The following is a 19,128-nucleotide window of genomic DNA, read 5'->3' as shown; positions in this document are numbered from 1 at the left end:
TGTAAATAATAATTCTAACAAAGATTGTCTAGGTGGTTTTAAATCATGACCTAATTGTTCTAATAAAAATTTTTAACTTGATAATCACTTTCTTTTCTTAATAAATTCCAGAATCTTGAATTTTTTAATGTAGTTACAGCACAGTAACAGCCCCTTCCAGCCCATGGGCTCGCACTGCCCAATTACACCCATGTGACCAGCTAGCCTGTTAATCTCTGTACTTCTTTGGAACAATGGGAGGAAACCAGACCATCTAAAGGAAACCCACACAAGTGATGGGGAGAATGCACAAACCCATTTCAGACAGCACCAGATTTAAAACTGAATCACTGTCACTGCAATTGTGCTGTACTAACCGTGTGGTGGAATCTTTAATCCTCTGCCGTCTCCTCACCACCCCTTGGGCTCTGTCGCAGTCTCCATCCTTCCCTGTCTCAACTAACTCTATTTGCCAAACAACTCCTCCTCACTTGCTCCAGTTGTCACTTGTCAACTTTGTACCACTCCATGACCCTCATTTCTTTGTACTGGCTATCTCTCTTTGCCCTCTCAATCCTATTGTTGGTTCTCAACCAGAAACATTGCCAATCTCTTTCCCCCTTACAGATGCTTCCTGACCTACTGAATTCCTCCAGCAGTTTCCTTTTTGCTTCAGCTTCCAAGATCTATTGCCTCATTTGTCTCAGAATTTATCTGGTTTGTTCGAAATGAGAAAATGGTCTATTCTGAGCAACTCTGTAATCACCTGTGAATGAGTGTCTTCACTGCCTGGTGGAGGTTTGGGGGGGAGGGGGAGAGGTGTTGGTGACTGATGTCAGCAAAAACCATTGTTAATAAGGGAGACGACACTGGAGGAAATCACTGGGGAGAATTTATCTTCTTTTGTAACCAGAGATCAAGTTTATCTGTGTTAAGTATTAAACGTTATTTCATGTGAATTTTTATCTTGTGATGTCATGTTGGCCCTCAAAAAGCCGGCCATTGTTGGCTATTATTGTTTAACCGCTGATACAGGTATGCTGCTAATTAACCCAAAAACTGAAAAACATTTGTGTTAATCCTCAACTCTTGTTTTGTGCAACATGCACACACACACACACACACAAGCGTTTTGGATACAGGGAACTGTACCTGTATTGACAAACATCTGGCAAACTTTGCATCCTGCTTGTAGTTGGTGCAAGATGATCTCTCAGATTATTTCTCACTGAGTAAGTCCAAGTCATCAATAAAAGCTCTGAACTAAAATGAGCCCGAAATAAACAAGTTCACTGACAGCAGCCTTGCAAACAGTTGTGAGGAAGTTGTCACTTTAAATGAAGTGACTGAAACCAAATAAATATTCACTTAGACAATGTGATGCAGAAAATACTTTTACTCAAATTTTCACAAAAGAGTATCAAACATGAACCTTGTTCAATGAATAAACCAATTAAATTTTACTAAAACTCTATATTTAAAGTATTTCTGAATGTTTTGAGTCTTAAAAACAGACTCTTAAGGCTGAGGAATAAGCTCCCGAGTGAGGTGTGGGATCATATGGTAAAGGTCACTATGTTTTACTTTCTATGCTGGAAAAAAAAGCATTTAAAAAAACATGTGCGTTCAAATATAACTGCACCACCAACCAGTTTTTTTTAGCAAGCAAAGTACCACAAATGTATGTAAAACTAGAAATGGCAAGAGTGGAAATTAATGTGAGACTGCCTTAGAACTGAACTGGTATTACAGCACACACTGGGTACCAGAACAAAATCACAAGCTACATAACAAGGTTATTAATTTAATAAGTGCGCGAGGTCTGGCCTTTGTTATTGAGAACATGAGGCTTTGAAAATACACCCAAAATCCCTCAGTGAGATGGTAACCCATTAAATGAGATAATGGGTCAGGACAGAATCTCCTTGGGTGTAAACACTCACTTTGCAACGACTAGGTCTAATTTGAAAAGCATGACATATTTGGAAAACACAGAATTATTATTACAGAACACAAGGTAGAAGGAGCTGATGAAAAGTGGCGAGAGTGGATTAAAGAGCAAGTATTAAAAAGATTGATGTTCCTGTGCACCCGTCTTGTGTTGAAGATCCACAGCCAGTGCTGACATTATCCACTGATAAACTGGAGCTGTTGAATTTTTGCCCACTTATTGCACCTTCTCACCGACATCCCCATGCTCTTTCAAGTACTGCTCTTTCAGCTTGGCTTTTTTCTCCAAGTTCCATTTAGTAAGGTTTTCATGCTGCTTAAATGCCTACAAACAGAAAGAAGAGGAGTGTGATGAATGAGGTTTGCTTTGGGAGTTTATAATACTGAGCATCCAAACTGCTCGAATTGGAAAGGAGAGTTTAAACTCATAACACCACCAGAACTTCATGTGATTGACAGCACAAATGACCAGGGCCCATACAGACTAGGGGCCAAGGTGACCATGACCAGCCCTCCCTTGTATTTCTTCAACTTCCTAGACATTTGGTCTCACTTCCCTAAAGTTAGAACAGAGATAGACTTCCTCTGTGCAAAGTCCTCGCCAAGTTGACCAGAGCGTAATGGGAATAAAAACGGAACAGTCAGATTGGCAGGCTGTGACCAGTGGGAACTAGAAGGTGTTGGTACTTCAGTATATGGCAACGAATCGGACAACAAGGGGATCAAGTGTAAAATATCCATGATATCATGTTTGGTGGTAGAGTGGGCAATGAATGATACAGGGAGATTTTAAAGGGATATGATGGACTATGATTTGGGAAAAATGCCTGCCAGGTCATCCACTCTGATAGAACAAATAGGAAGCTGAACTATGTCCTCAGTGAGAGATGCAAAGGTATTGGTGTTCAAAGACACCAAATACCAACATGCCCTGTGGCGAGAAGTTAATTGGCCATTGTAAATTTTGTGTGTGTGTGTGTGTGTGTGTGTGTGTGTGTGTGTGTGTGTGTGTGTGTGTGTGTTGCACAAAACAAGAGTTGAGGATTAACACAAATGGTTCTCACAGGCATAGAGAGGTACAGCATGGAAATAGGCTCTTAAGCCCATCGAGTGCAAGCTGACCACAAGCCACCCACATACAGCAAAACTCGGTTATTCGGAATTCAAGCAACCAGTAGTCTCAAATAATAGGCAAAAAAAAAGTTAAAATTACAGGTTTAAAATTGACACACCTCACTGTTAGTTCACCAAACCATGCAACATGCCATCTCAAGCAACCTGAAAATTCACTTATCTGGCATCTACCAATTCCTCCAGGTGCTGGATACCAGGGGTTTTACCGTACACTGATTAATGGTCAGCATGCTGTTGACAAGTGGAAGTGCTGTGCGGACTCAACAAGAGGACACAACAGGGCATCTTTTTACCATACTGTGTTCTTCCATACATTTAACTCCTGCCTGCTTTGTCCAGTAGTGTTAACCTGAATTATGGTACTCCTATGCAGTTGTAACTGTAGTTTAAAGCTTTGAAGCTCTCCCTCCCGCAAGAGGTTAGCAACTCGTCTTAATTTTTGATTTATTGCCCATAGTTCCCTGGTGTGAAGAGGAACTTAAGTGCATTCCACATGTATGGGCACGTAATTGCAAACTGCTTCTACCTCCAATAGGTCCATGATCCTCATGAGCACTTCCCCCTTTACAAGCTCCATGGTTCTTTCCTATGGCGACGTTAAACTTCTTAAATTTGGAGCTTCACACCCACAATTCCACTTTGTCCAATCTATCCAATACCAAGCCTCCTTTGACCTTCTCAGACCCTGGGGAAAGGGGTGATATCCGCTTCCTTTGCCGACCTGGAACCCTCTCCATTAGTACCACCCACTCTTCCAGCTCCCATTATGCCTTGAAGGCCAAATACTGTATTTATAATTCAGCTTGCCGGCAAATCGTGATGTAAACCAATAATCTGAGAGTCTTGCTGTCTTTTGTTCATCCTTCTTCAATTCCACTGAGGGCAGCTTCCTCGAAGAGTAATCTTGTTATGTGTATTTATTACCTGGGTATTTTGTGACTGCTTGTTTCTCTGGGACATTTAATCTTGCGCTACCATCCTCAGTTAGTTACCATGACAGTCTTCAGATTTTCCAATTTACATAGGAGCAGTAAAGAGTCAGCCAAGTTTCATTAGTACCACGATGAACGGCTGGGCCCCTTCATTAGATAGAATAAAATGATTCCGAGAGGCATATTTAAGATGATTTGCAAACTGATCAAATCTTAACCACTCCAACTCCCAGTAAGTCCTCTATCCTCATAAGGAATATATTTGCCAACAAGAATTCAATTTATTGAATCTGTCCAGATCAAGTATTACCAGATGTTGAAGTGGCTGAATTTTCATATTCAATTGCTCTCTGCTTTCAACATAAAATTAAAATATGACAATACTGATATATTTTTTGGACTGATTTCAGTCTTGTGGTCTCCTCTTTGTCTGCGTGGCTGCAATCAACACAGAAAAAAAATCCCCATGCAGTATCATTAAATATACCAGGCAGGCTTGGAATCTTTACAGTTCTTGCCTGAAGTTAATTCGTATCAGTTCATTCTCCAATGACCATATAACAGGGCTGTTACACAATCTACACTGGAGGCTCACTTGCTTAACATCAGCAGAACACACTCGATAACTAGATCTATTCTATCACAAGAGCAGGAAAGCACAGATGATCTGGAATCAATTGGACTTGGTAGCATTACTGTAAAACGAAGCCAATTTTTAAAAACTTTATTTATTTGTTCAAAAAACAAATAATATGACATATACAACAATTAACATAAACATGAATGTTATTTTTAATATATAAAAAAGAGAAAAGCCAACTCTCCTAAGGAGAGCCATAAAGAAAAAAGAAAAAATATTAAAGAAAAATTAAATATACATATTAAGATCTAATCAATGTAAATTGAAATGTAAATATTCTGAATATAACAACCACTTATTAATAAAAAGTTATAATTATCAAGTGAAACATACATTATTTTTTCCATTATTAAACAATATCTCATCTCATTATGCCATCTATTAATATCAATCATATTTGTATCTTTCCATGTACTAGCAATACATCTTTTCACTACGGATAAAGCTAAATATACAATTGCAAGCTGAAATTTATCTAATCCCACACCTTTCAAAGGTTGCAAACTACCCAATAAAAATACTGTTGGATCTAAAACTATTTTAATCTTATACAGATATACTAAAAATGATTGAATTTTCTTCCAAAAAGATTGTATATGTATACATGACCAAACGACATGAAAAAAAGTTCCAACCGTATCACCACATCTAAAACACATGTCTGATTCATGAAAACCATACTTTTTTTAATTCTTCAGGTGTTAAATATAATTGATGTAAAAAATTATAGTTAATCATTGCATAATGAGCATTTATCAATCTAGTTACACTATCATAACAGATATCTAACCAATCATCTTTAGAAAAAATAAAACCAGTATCCACTTCCCATTTACTTTTAGATCTATCCCAAACCTTTTTATCCATACCATCCTGTAATATTTGATACATAGATGAAATATAACCCTTCTCTGGTACCTTCATAAGAAGTCTCAAATTTAGTCATTTCAGGTAAAATCATATCTCTACCAAACATACATATACCAAAGATCGAATTTGATAATAAAGAAACAAAGAGTTCTTATCAATACCAAAACCTTCCCTCATCTGATTAAAAGATAAAAATTTACCCTCTAAAACAATCTCCCATATTTTTCACACCTTTAAATCTCCAATGCAATAAACTTCGATTATGATTTGAAGAAGGAATAAGTTGATTATTATACAACGGAGTCAAAGCTGATAATTTACCCTTAGAGCCTGTCATTTTATTTTTCTTTATCCATAACTTCATTAAATGTTTTAGTATAGGCACATTATATTGTTGAAACAAATTTATATTCCATCTAAACAAAAATTGATATATTTCAAATTCAGAAATATTTGCCATCTCAATTTTGGCCCAACTAGGAGGCCATACCAAATCCATCAATGAACTAATAAATTTAAGTTGGGCTGCTTCATAATAATTGTGAAAATGTGGTAAACGTAATACCCTTAACTCAAATTTCCAAGTTAATTTATCCAAAGCTACTCTCGAAAATTTACCTCTCCATAAAAACTCCCTAATCATTTTATTCAAATCTTGAAAAAAAAATATCAAGTAAATACGGAATAGATTGAAACAAATATTGTATATGCGGAAAGATATTCATCTTAACTGTATTTATCCTACCCATTAAATTAATAGGTAAATCTTTCCATTTGATCAAATCAGTTTTAATTTTTTTCATTAACGGAACATAATTTAATTTAATTTGTTGATAATTAACATTCAAAATTATACCCAAATATTTAATTCGATCAGTCCATTTCAAATTAATAATACTCTTTCCTTTCTTTCTTTGGCTTGGCTACGCGGACGAAGATTAATGGAGGGGTAATATCCATGTCAGCTGCAGGCTCGTTTGTGGCTGACAAGTCCGATGCGGGACAGGCAGACACGGTTGCAGCAGTTGCAAGGGAAAATTGGTTGGTTGGGTTTTTCCTCCTTTGTCTTTTGTCAGTGAGGTGGGCTCTGCGGTCTTCTTCAAAGGAGGATGCTGCCTGCCGAACTGTGAGGCGTGACCTACCCAGCGCAGTTGAATCTTCAGCAGCATGGATTCGATGCTGTTGGCCTCTGCCATCTCGAGTACTTCGATGTTGGTGATGAAGTCGCTCCAATGAATGTTGAGGATGGAGCAGAGACAACGCTGGTGGAAGCGTTCTAGGAGCCGTAGGTGATGCCGGTAGAGGACCCATGATTCGGAGCCAAACAGGAGTGTGGGTATGACAACGGCTCTGTATACGCTAATCTTTGTGAGGTTTTTCAGTTGGTTGTTTTCCAGACTCTTTTGTGTAGTCTTTCAAATGCGCTATTTGCCTTGGCAAGTCTGTTGTCTATCTCGTTGTCGATCCTTGCATCCGATGAAATGGTGCAGCCGAGATAGGTAAACTGGTTGACCGTTTTAGTGCAAAAGTGACTGATCTGGGTTTGTTAAATACACCAATACATCACCAGCAAATAAATTAATTTTATATTCCTCGTCTAAAACTTTCATACCTTGTATCTGTGTATTTTGTCTTATCAATTGTGCTAAAGGTCCAATCTCTAATGGAAATAAAGCCGGTGATAAAGGACAAACTTGATGAATTGATCGAGATAGCTTAAAGGGTTCCGAAATCAAACCATTTGTCAATACTCTAGCTACCGGTTTACTATATAGAGCCCTAATCCAACCTATAAAAAAGGACCAAACTTGAATTTCTCCAAAACTTTAAACAAAAAGTTCCATTCAACTCTATCAAATGCCTTTTCTGCATCTAGAGATATCACCATCAGATGATCTGAAGATTGTCGAAATCTATTAATCAAACTAATCATGAGCAAAATGTTATCTGAAGCACATCTATTCTTTATAAAACCTTGTTGTTTACAGTCCAAAAAAGCAGTCTGAAATTTTTTAAATTCTTCATAAGATGCACCCACATGTGTCTTAACCATATTTAATTCTGAACTTATACCAGTATTCATTTTAGCCATTTCATTCATTTGAGATGTCAAAGGTTTTATAACAGCTTGAACAATATCACTTAGTTGCATACACTGTAGGTCAGAAAAGGTCAGCCCTGCTCTCTCTGACGTAGTGGCAGAACAAGGTAACTGCAGCTCCTGCTGCAACTCAACAGAAGGCATTTTAAAAGTTTTACTGCGGGTCTAGACTCCTGCATCTCATTGTTTTTTCATGAAATCACGAAGAAAAGTGATTTCTTCAGATTGAAGTGCTTCCTGATGCATTTCCTTCACTTGGTGAGTAATAGACTTTTTTTTCAACTCCCACAGGCAGTCTTTGAGGTTTAGACACTGAAGAGATTAAGCCTGAGGCTGTATCAAGTCGTCTAGGCCCCAAATCTTCAGCACTTTGAAAATGTAACTTCTTCTGCACTTGAGGTTTAATCTTTTTACCATTAGTGGCCATCATAATTCCTTGATACTTTAAAATAAAATTTAAAAAGTTTAACCTTGAAAACAAAGAGTGAAAAAATAGGTACTTAAGTCTGGCCAGAGAGGTCGAGATCACACATCTAGACTCTATGCTATCTTGCCACGCCCCCCGAAGCCATTTTTAAAAATATTTTCAAACTCAATATTTTGGGAGGGGGGCATTCATTGTTTTACTCTTTAACCGGACATGGAGGCTCCTGATCTGGTGGGGGAGGCAGCATTTAAGATTTGCACAAGCACCTGAATTTCCAAGACCTTGAAGGCCATAGACTGGCAAATGAGATTAGTATGGATGGGGTTATTGATGATCGGCAGGGACACAGTGGGCCTGGCTCGGTTCTGTTCAAGTATATATCCATGACTTTTACTACTCTTGGCCACTTGATCCATCCTCATCATAATTGGGTCTAACCCTCCAGGGCAGAGATCTAGTGACAATATTTCCAAGGCAAGGGCATTTTAAAGTAGTGAATAGTTTCACAACTTCACACCCCTCCAGCAGTGGCAGATTAACCATTAGGCCGAGTAGGCTGAAGGTAAGGGGGCCCATCACAACCACTGGTACACCTATGTCAATATGGGTTCGTGTTTGTCCTGGCTCCACCTGTCCCAATCAAGGCTCGCAGAAGTGCTGCATTCACCTGTCAATCAGCCTTGGGGTCTCAGTCCCATCTATCAATTTGGGCTCCGCCGGTCCCAATGTTTCCTGGCAATCAATGCTCCCATTTGTAGGCGCGGGTGAGTCTGAGGCCTGCCTCCTGCAACAGAGCTCGGCTCATGCAATGTCACTCACGGGAGGTTTACTTTTTTTTTTAAAAAAAAAAAAGACTCTCCCTTCTCCTGTCTTATTTTATATTGAGACTTTTTTTTTAAAAAAAAACTGATTTCATTTCTCTTTTTGTATCCAACAGACTTTTCAAATTATTTGGGGCTCTCAGACGACTTCTGAAAGGTAAAACTTTGTTTGATTTTTATGAAGGTTTTCCTCCTCTCTTCCAACCAAACACCCAGCACATCCCCGGCAGGTAAATTTAGAACATGTGAGGGCATCACGCCCAAAAAGTAATAAATGGAACAATTTCACTTAATTCTATTCAACAAAGGGTGGGGGCTGTGAGGCAGGGGGGGGGGCAAGGTCAGGGGGGGTCCTTCCTAAATATCAGTCTAGGGCCCAGGTGGTAGTTAATCTGATACTATCCTCCATGTAGCAGAGGTGGAAGGTTTGGAGGTAATCTGTAAGGCCCTGGCAAGTTGTGAACATCACAGACTACTGTTATGCCAGGATCACTAAAAAAGAAAAAATTTGGGGACTGACATGCTGATTAATTATTTTTGAAAGTTCTCAGCAGATGCAGGAAGTTCCTGTCCAATTGATTTGAGTATTGTCATGTACACGAAGATACAGGGAAAACTTTGTTTTGCGGGCTATGCAGGCAAAGATTGTGCAAAATAAAAGGGCATTGTTAAAGACTAAAAGTTCAGTTACACAATGCAAAGAAACATCACGAATGAGTAGTCCATTCATAGTGTCATAACAGCAGGGAAGAAATTGTCCTTGAATCTGATGGTGCATATTTTCAACATTGTGTATCTTCTGCCTGACGGGAAGAGGGGAATATGATGGAGTGGGATAGATCCTTCAGGTGGTTTAGTGCTTTATCGAGGCAGCAGGAGATGAAGGAGTTGATGGAGGGGAGGTAGGTTTATGTGACAATCTGAGCTGTGTTCAGAATTCTTCAATTTCTTGAGGTCTTGGGCAGTACAGTTCCCATCAAGCTGCGATGCCTCCAGAGAGGATACCTTCTGGTCACAGATGCAGAGTGTTGCCATTTGTAAACAAGTTGTCACATGTAGCAATGAGTCAAATGACCTGAGGTGGAGAGGGTGAGCAAATTTAAGCTCTTGGGAGTCACTATCTCAGTGAATCTTTCCTGGACCCAACACTAATGGCATTGTGAAGAAAGCAAGTCAGCACCTCTACTTCCTCAGGAGTTTGCAGAGGTTTGGTATGACACCAGAAACCATGAAAAATTTCTACAGAGGTGTAGTGGAAAGCGTGATGACCGGCTGCATCAGGGTCTGGTAATAGGGACACCAACCCCCTGAGTGTACAGCCCTGCAAAAGGTAGTGGACACAACCCAGGAAAACCCTCCTCACTATTGAGAACATCTACAGAGAAAGCTGCCATCGGAGAGAAGCAGCAACAATCAAAGAACCACCACCCAGCACACAATGTTCTCGCTGCTGCCATCAGGAAAAGGTACAGGTGCCACAGGACTTGCACCACCACATTCAGGAACAGCTGCTACCCCTCCACCATCAGACTCCTTAATGACCGACTCAATTAAGGACTCTTATTTTTGCACATTATTGATTTTTTTAATTCTCTCAGTATTGCAGTCAGTTTGTTTACATTTGTTATCCATTTACAGTTCATTATTTGTTTACATGTAGTTTTTTTTTGCTCCACCATTAAGTGGTAATTCTGCCTCATCCACAATAAAAAAAAGAATTGCAGGGTTGATTGGGATGTCATGCATATACTCTGACAATAATTCTGAAATCTGATCTGATCTGAAAATCTGACCAGTCACTATTTAGGAGAGAAATCTGGCTTCGTTGGCACAAGAAACTTTACATATGTTTACTACAATAGCCCGAGAGCACTTCCCAGGCCTGGAATATCGAGAGGGACATAGACCAGACACAGTTCAGGTTGGATGGTTGCAGAACACCGAGAGAGAGGGATCCAAATTCATTGAAGATTAAAATGGGGGAGAGTGAGACATGGCTGATACTTTTTTCATACAGGATCATAAAACACTCTGTCAACTCTCTTTGGTAAGAACAGAGCAGTAGGAGGCAGGCATTTGACAAATGTAACAGCAGGTCAGTGAACATACCTTCTTTCCTGAGACCACCATCACCATACAGGCCAGAACGCTCACGGCAATCATCAGGTAGCAGATCTGCACCCTTATTTTGTTCCTCGCAGCATAAAGCATCTCGATGCTGTTGGAGAGATTTCCAAATGAGCTGGATAGAACTACAGAAATGTCCAATGACCCAATTGCTGGGGTCATCTACAGCAGCCAAAACTGGCAGCACAGGGTCACCCATGTTTCACGCACACTATGATCATGAACGGTTTCAGGTGGATAGAAATTGGACTTGGCCACGCAAGACTGTGGTGTGATTCTGACTGGAGGTCTGTGACCATTACAGTTCTGCAGGGGACAGTTCCGGGATCTCTACCGTTTGTAATATATATGCAATTGATCTGGCTAGAAACTAGATTAGCTGATTGACAAGTTTACAAAATGCACAAAATTGGGTGGAAATGCAGAGAAGCGAGGAAGATTGTCAAAAGATAAATACATGTTCATATTTACAAGTAAATTTATGTAAAGAAATGATAGGAGAAATTATACAAGAAGAGTTTATTTATAAATGGGAATCAAAATCTATAAACGATGCCCCGATTTTAAAACATTTGCTTAGTGTTTGGAATAAAGTTAAATTAGAAATTGATGGAAATCTTTCATTAAAAACACCATCCTTTATCAAATTTTTCATAAGCTAATTTTTTTAAATATCTGGAATAATAAAGGAGTTTCAAAGCTGGATGATTGTTGAGATAACGGTAGATTGACGTCTTTTGATCAATAATTAAATAAGATATTCCTCGTAATACACTATTTTATTTTCAGTTTGGAGCTTATTTGAGAAAGAAGTTAGGATCAGAAATGGTTTTCAAAGATCTTTCAAATTCGGAGCAAATTTTCGATGATGGAATGAATGACTAGAAAATTTATTTCAATTGCACATATTTTGTTACAAGGACAAGTATCTAAGATAGGTTTGTTTAATTCAAAATAAAGGTGGAAACGATTTAGATATGATAATAAATCAGCAGAATTGGCAAAGTTATGTCCTAATGCTATTAATGTAAGATACTTCACTATATAATCCCTTACATCAATTGTACATTACACCTCAGAAACTGAATAGATGGAGATCGAATTGATCAAATCAATGTTTTAGATGTGGAACAGAAATAGGAAACTTTTTTTAATTCTATGTGGTCTTGGGTTTCTGTTTGTAAATTTTTGCCAATAATTGGTGGAGCAATTTTTCCATTAAATCCTGAATTATTGTCGTTTGGAAATTTTGAAAGTGTTACTCCTAAATTTCTGTTGTCAGGTTCTCAAATAAAATTTAAGTTAGCTTTGGTAATAACAAGGAAATATATTATTGTATCATGGAAATCTGATGTTGCATTAACATTAGACAGATGGCACGCTGAGATTCAAAGTTGCATTCCTTTATAGAATTTTTTTTGAAAACACAATTTGAGGGCTAAATGTTTTTTTATTCCTGCAAATTTGGAGCCCTTATGCTAGATCTGAGGTTAAAATTATAATTTACTTAAAATTACATTTTAAAAAAAAATTCTCCTGTCCAGTGAAGTTTTCCCTGAATTAATAATAATTTTATGTTACTTGAGTGTCATCTGATACAATCCAAATCATTATGTAGTTATGTAGTCATGTATTTTAGTTATGGGATTAGATTAGTTTTAGTTACTAGCTATTAGATTCAGCTTTAGTTTTTTTTAATCATTTTCCTTGTATCTTCAGCATATATTTGTTAATATTGCTTTATGGTTAATAATTATGACCTTATATATGTTGATTCAATAAAATATTCAATAAAAGATAGAGAGAAGTTGGAAACTCAGAGAAAAAATGGTACACAAAATTTAATCTGGACATGCGAGTTGTTGCACTTTGGGGGATCAAATGAAGACAGAAAAATGGCAAGATCCTTTGAAGCCTTTATATTCAGAGATCTTTGGATACGAGTCCATACCTCAGTGAAGATGACAAAAGCAAATGGAACAGGCTTATCTTCATTGGTCAGCGCATTAAGCACAACATTTGGGAGGCCTGTTTAAACTTTAGTTAGGCTGCTTATGGAATATCTGCAGTTCTGGTTCCATACTACAGGGAGGCTTTGGAGAGGGCATATTGGCTGGATTGAAGAGTATTGACTCCACTTGGCTTGTTTTCTCATGAGGTCCAGAGGCTGATAGAAGATTATAACATTTGATAGATAGGGCACATAATTAGTCTTATGCCCAGGATGGAAATGTCAAACACGAGACTGCATAGCTTCAGAGTGAAAGGGGGAAAGTTTAAAGGTATGCAAGGAAAGTTTTTCTTTTATACACATGTAGTGAGTGGTCAGTGCCTAGAACATGTAGCCAGGAGAGGCAGTAGAAACTGATAAGAGAGAAGCAATTAAGAGTCATTTCAACACTCAAGAGCAGGTAGAGAATGGAGATATGGACCACGTGCAAGAAAACTGGAGTGGCATCATGGCTGGTGTGAACATGTACAAGTATGATGCTGCCACAAAAGTTTCATGACTCATTCATGTCCATCAATTCTGATTCTGATGGGCTGAATGGTCTGTTTCTGTACCATACTGTTCTATGTTCCGTATTTTATTCTCAACATCCTCTTCAGTCATTGCAAATGCAAAACATTTCAAGCATAAAATTTATTTGCATGTCTCTTCTGAAGATTGCTACTTAGCTTTTTTGATCGACTCCACGTGGTTAAATAAATTTAACTACACTGTCCATGGAATCGCTCCATCCAATTGTAGAACAGAAAGCTGTTGCTGCTGTGTAGTCCAGCATCACCTGACATTATTGCGGCTCTCACTCACATCATGCTTAGGAAGGTCAATTTGGTAATTTGTTTCTCCCAGCTCAGTCACAATCCAAATTGGTAGTTAAGTATCCCTTTAAGCACAAAGATCACCTCCAATTCCTCCCCATTCCTGTCAGACTATTGTCTAATTGATAGGGAGGCACGATTAATGTAGGGAGGCATGGTTAGCGTAGCGGTCGTTTGTATCTTCTCTGTTTTCTGGGCTTCCTCCCAACCTTCAAACCATATGAGCGTTGTAGGTTAAATATGGGCAGCATGGGCTGGATGGGTGTTACTGTGCTGCATGTCGAAACACGAATCCTGAACTCTCTTCAAAAACCTGGGAACCCTGGCTGTGGCAAGTCTAAGAATTTGCTTCAGTCTTTTGACAAAATGTTTTCTGCCGACATACAACAGTTCATCTGTCAAATGTTTACCCTCTTACTTCATCTTGGGCCTAAAAATATTTTAGCCCATTTTGTTTTAGTACAGCAACTTGCTGTTGACAGACTTTAGCTATTCCAGCTCTTTTATCCACTTTTCCCTGAATTGCATTGTTCACAATGAGGTCAGCCTGAACTGGAAACATGCCATTAAATTCAGTGATTCAGCAACCCCCCCCCCCCCCCCCCCAGTCCACTGGAGTCTAGAGCGGGCTGCAGGGGGGGTAAAATAATGCTTTTATATTAAACTTGTTTTTCCACTGCAGACTCTTGGACAAGAAAACCTGATCGATCACTCCAATCAGACTTAACATAGAAAGCCAACTCGGCAAAGGCTCAGTGGCTGCTGCATTGAACTGGGGGCTAAATAAGGCACGGTCACAAAGGAGGACCAATTTCAGTTGATGAAGGCAAAATGGTTGCCAGAGCTTTCTGAGTGTTGCTGGAACCCACTGTCCCAATGCACTGCAAAAACCAACAGCTGACCAGCAGAGCAAATGCTTGGTTATCCAACAGTTCACCACCCAGTTACAGCCAGGGTAGGGGGCATATTAAATTTAAATGTAGAAATCCAGCACGGTAACAGGCCATTTTGGTCCATAAGCCTGTGCTGCCCCATCACACCCAATTAACCACAATGGTGGGAGGAAACTGAAGCCCCTGGGGAAAATCCAAGCAGACAAGGAGAATGTACAAACTCCTTACAGACAGCACAGGATTTGAACCCCAGTCCCAATCGCTGGCATTGTACAGTTCTGCTCTAACCACTACGCGAACCGTGGCATACTTATTCTCCAGCTTTCAATCCAGCTGCACTAAACAGTAGTAGACACACAGAAATGCTGGAAGAACTCAGACAGTCTTGCAGCATCCAGAGGAGGTAAAGACTTGTCGGGCCTGAGCCCTTTTTCAAGGTATGAGCAAAAAGCAGGTAGATGCCTGAATAAAAACGCTGCAATAATGTGGATCTCCCCGTGCCCATCCATTTCAAATCCCCATCCCATTCCCTTGCTGACACGACTGTCTGTGGTCTCATGCACTGACAGACTGAGGAACAAAACCTCATCTTCCATCTGGGCATCCTCCGATCGGATGGCATTAACATCGACCCCTAGTTTCCATTAAACATCTCCCTTCCTTCTTCCCTTTGTCACCTTTCCCCAGCTCTGTGTCTCTCTCTTCCCTTTTCCCTCCGTCTCCTTTCACAGAGGCATCGCCAATTCTCACCAATAACACCATTTGGCTGTTGGTCTGGATTCCCTCCCCTCTCATTCTTCCTTGTTTTTCTCTCAGTCTTTATTCACATGCCTTTTTGTTTCTGATGATACCTTGAAGAAAGGCTCAGGCCCAAAACATCAGTGATATCTTTACCTCCCATGGACGCTGAGAGACCAGCTGAGTTCCTCCAGCATTTCTGTGTGTTTTTACTACAATCATAGCATCCACAGATCTGTGTTTCACTAGTCACCAACAGTGAAGTGGTCAGAGCCCTTAAACTTACGGAACAAAAGTTGTAAATCAGATGGAGGAATATGATTGACTATTTATCAAAACTTGTCTGGCTACACCTAGAATTCTCCCAACACCTAATTATAAAGATCTTTCTTCATGCTGTGTTGATGAAAGCAGGTTGGTAACTAGTCGGGAAGTCCAGAAGGAACCAGATGTATAGAATTGCTGGCTTACTAAAAAATTAAAGCTTCACTTACGAAACTATTTCTGGGATGTCCTGCTCCTTTTTGAAGCGACCAGTCCACAGCAGGACCTTTTTGTCGAACATTGAAGGTATCCGGCCTTGAAGTTTGTATGCAGAACATTCTTTAAGAGATACAAGTGCAATTTTAATGAGAGTTGGACTGAAGAAACACAGATGTGGCACCCATTTCCCCCAGTGGAGTACGCACATGCAGATGTTTTTCCGTGTTAGAGCCATACAGGGAAACAGGCCCTTCGGTCCACTAGTTCATGCTGACCATTATCCACCCATTCACACCAAGCCTACAATAACTTTGTTTTTATTCTCCCTGCTATCTCCAACTCCAACCAGATTCTGCCACTCACCTGCATACCAGGGGCCAACAAACCCACTGATGTGAAACCACCACACTCAGAGGAAACTGAAGGAGTCACAGGGAGCACGTGCAAACACCACACAGATGGCATTCCCCCAGCATTTATTCCCCACTCCCTCGACATATATATATTTACATATTTTGTCTTGCTTCAAGGAGTTCAGACCCTAAACTGCCACTGATTTCTGGGTTCCTCTAGCAATGTCTGCTCATGTTTGCCTTCTATGTCTACTATCCACAGATTTAATCTCCATAACTTGCTAGCTTTTCTGCAAATTATTTAAAAATGTATTCTCAGTTTCCAGACCTCCTTTCACAGTCACCTTCAGCTTGAAAAATGTCATGGCAGCAAAGAAACCAGGCAACAATTCAGCTTCCCCATTCATTTGGGAAACATGAGTATGCACGAGTCACTTAATGCGTCAGACATGTCCTACGTAATAGATGAAGCAATCATCTGTTTCCTGGATGTTGAAATGAATTCCTATTGCCAATCCCTTGGACAAATTCAACTTTTAAAATTAGCAACAAATCTCAACCAATGCTTAACCGTAATTCACTCAGAAGTCATGCTGTTCAACATTTATGGCCTATCTCAATGTTTCTGTACATTAGTTTCTTGGTGGTTTGTAATTGTTTATTATTTCCAACAATAGCAAAGCATTACAACAGAGAAAGAAAAGATGGATGGATGGGCATAGGGAGTTTCCAATATCCAATAGATTTCCTCTTCACTTAACCCATGAAGCACAAGCTGATGGATCAAGATATCAAGACTTTTACCATTTACAATAAAATTGAGAGACCACTTCAAAAGGCCAATTGCTGAAATTAACTGAGCCTGTGCTTAAAAGGAAACCAGTTTGAATAAATCTCCCTCAATAAATATGAACAGGCTTGCCATGAGGAGCTGGAGAGATTTCCCACAGGTTCCTCTGAATAGTACAACTGAGGGGCTTACTTTTCGGAGAAGACCATCAACTCAGTGAAAGGGCCTCTTCGGCCTGCCCAAAATCTGTTGGCCTTCCAGCGCACTGAGATGTCGGTCCGGGGAACGCAGGTCCAGGCCTGCAGGAGTTCATGCTGAGGGACGCGCTGAGATTTGATGCGGCCAACGTGAGGGCGCTGTGGGGAAGGGCCACAGTCCAGAGCCCTCCCATTACTGAGCTCTGAGGGACTGAGACCAAGGGGAAGCCCCTCAACCAACAAGGGGGGGGGGGTGGAAAGAAATGACAAAGGCGGTAAAGGGGTATTGAGAGATCAAATGCAACAATCTACATTGATGAGACTGCATCGATATGACTGAGTGTAAAAAAAGACTAGAATTCTGTTCCAGATTGCAAATATTTTTTATCTTGACAGTTAGCACAATGCCTTTACAGCGCCAGTGATCGGGACCTGGGTTCGAATCCTGCTCTGTAAGGAGTTTCTAGATCTCCCCATGACTGCAGGGGTTTTCTCCGGGAGCGCCAGTTTTGAAATGTACCTGGGGTGCAGGTTAATTGGGTGTAAATGGAGCAGCAAGGACTGGGTGGGCCAAAAAGGCCTTGTTGTATGTCTAATTTTTTTAAATTAAAGGGACCTCAATTCTGTTAAAGGGTCTGAACTCCATTACGCAAGACAAAATATGTAAATTTATATATGTTGGGAGAGTGGGGAATAAACGCTGGGGGAATGCTGTCTGTGTGGAGTTTGCAATGTGCATTGATGAGACTGTACATGTATAGTGCCCGTCATGTCAATACAAAGTCTGGAATGTTTTACTTAGCTTGAAAAGAAATGATTGTGAATAAAGCATATTTGTGGGGGGGGGGGGGGAAAGAAAAGGGAGTTTATACCAAGTAGGGTGAGTTATAAGGCATTTGCTCCCCAAGCCAACAAATCGCTAGGGCTGGCAGGGGGTCTTCTGGCTCTGGCCGCCACGAACCCCCAGACGGGCATCGGGGAACCACATAATAGGGATGAATCTTTCCAGCAGCGTCCACGTTGTCCCTTCAACCCCCACCCCCACCCCCACCAAAAGGACGCCGCCTGACCTGCTTTACACCAGAGGGGACACCCCCGGGACGAACCCCCACCTCCACCACCGCTGCGGATCCAAACCCTCCACGTCAGAGGCTGCCCGACCACCACCGTCCTCTCCCTCCCTCCCCGCGGTTTCGGGGCTGAGCGGCGCCCTGGTCCCCGGCGGGGATCAGCAGCCCACCCGCCCGCCGAGTCTCACCGTGTCTGGGGGCTCCGAGGTCCTTGTTGACCCGGGGCGGCGCGGCGGGGACGGCGAAGCGGCGCGGGGTGGTGGCGGCGAGTAGCCGCCGAGCCAGACTCGCTCCTCGCTGCATGGCTCCAAATCACTCGGAAAGTCCCAGCTGCTTCAATGACCCGACGGGGCGGCGGCGATTCCCGGAGAGGGCGGGGCGTGCGGGGAAACCACGCCCCATGCAGTGGAAACCCCGCCCCTTGCGGGGAAACCGCGCCCCCGGGGGAAACTTGCCCCTGAATAGGGAAACTTAACTTGCCCCATAGGGAAGCGCCCACTCCCCTGACAGAAAAAAATCCATGCCACGTCCCATACAGCGAGACCTCAGGGTAGAAACCCCACCTATGGGAGAATCCTTCTCTAGAGTAGAAACCCCACCTATGTAAGAAACCCACCCAGGGTACAAATCCCCACCTATGGGAGAATCTTCCCCCCAGGGTAGAAACCCCACCCATGGGAGAAACCTCCCGCAGGGTAGAATCCCCACCTATGTCTGAGAAACTGCTTCCCACGGGCAGTGAGGTTGCTGAACGACCGAAGAAACGGCTCACACTAACCATCTGAGATGCTCATATT

General features: G+C 41.0%; 1 protein-coding gene across 1 annotated transcript; it reads right to left on the bottom strand.

Annotated features, from left to right (window-relative positions):
* Window positions 1-1,357: 1,357 nt before the first annotated feature.
* Window positions 1,358-18,698, bottom strand: LOC138740683 (protein FAM162A-like). Its single transcript, XM_069893674.1, has 4 exons — window positions 18,520-18,698; window positions 15,933-16,041; window positions 10,964-11,072; window positions 1,358-2,254 (listed from the first exon to the last, which is right to left on the bottom strand). Exons 1-4 carry the CDS (start codon window positions 18,632-18,634, stop codon window positions 2,147-2,149), a joined length of 441 nt encoding a protein of 146 aa, XP_069749775.1. The 5' UTR covers window positions 18,635-18,698; the 3' UTR covers window positions 1,358-2,146.
* Window positions 18,699-19,128: the final 430 nt, after the last annotated feature.

Source organism: Narcine bancroftii, chromosome 8, assembly GCF_036971445.1.
Source record: "Narcine bancroftii isolate sNarBan1 chromosome 8, sNarBan1.hap1, whole genome shotgun sequence".
Taxonomy (NCBI): domain Eukaryota; kingdom Metazoa; phylum Chordata; class Chondrichthyes; order Torpediniformes; family Narcinidae; genus Narcine; species Narcine bancroftii.
This window is presented reverse-complemented; position numbering and strand designations above follow the sequence as displayed.

What these genes read in the sequence shown, in the direction of transcription:
- LOC138740683 (XM_069893674.1), bottom strand. Translation starts at nt 18,634, where the DNA reads ATGCAGCGAGGAGCGAGTCTGGCTCGGCGGCTACTCGCCGCCACCACC. An exon ending in CCTCGGAGCCCCCAGACACG is followed by an intron (nt 16,042 to 18,519) that starts GTGAGACTCGGC and finishes TATCTCTTAAAG; the next exon opens with AATGTTCTGCATACAAACTT. An exon ending in GACATCCCAGAAATAGTTTC is followed by an intron (nt 11,073 to 15,932) that starts GTAAGTGAAGCT and finishes TCTCTCCAACAG; the next exon opens with CATCGAGATGCTTTATGCTG.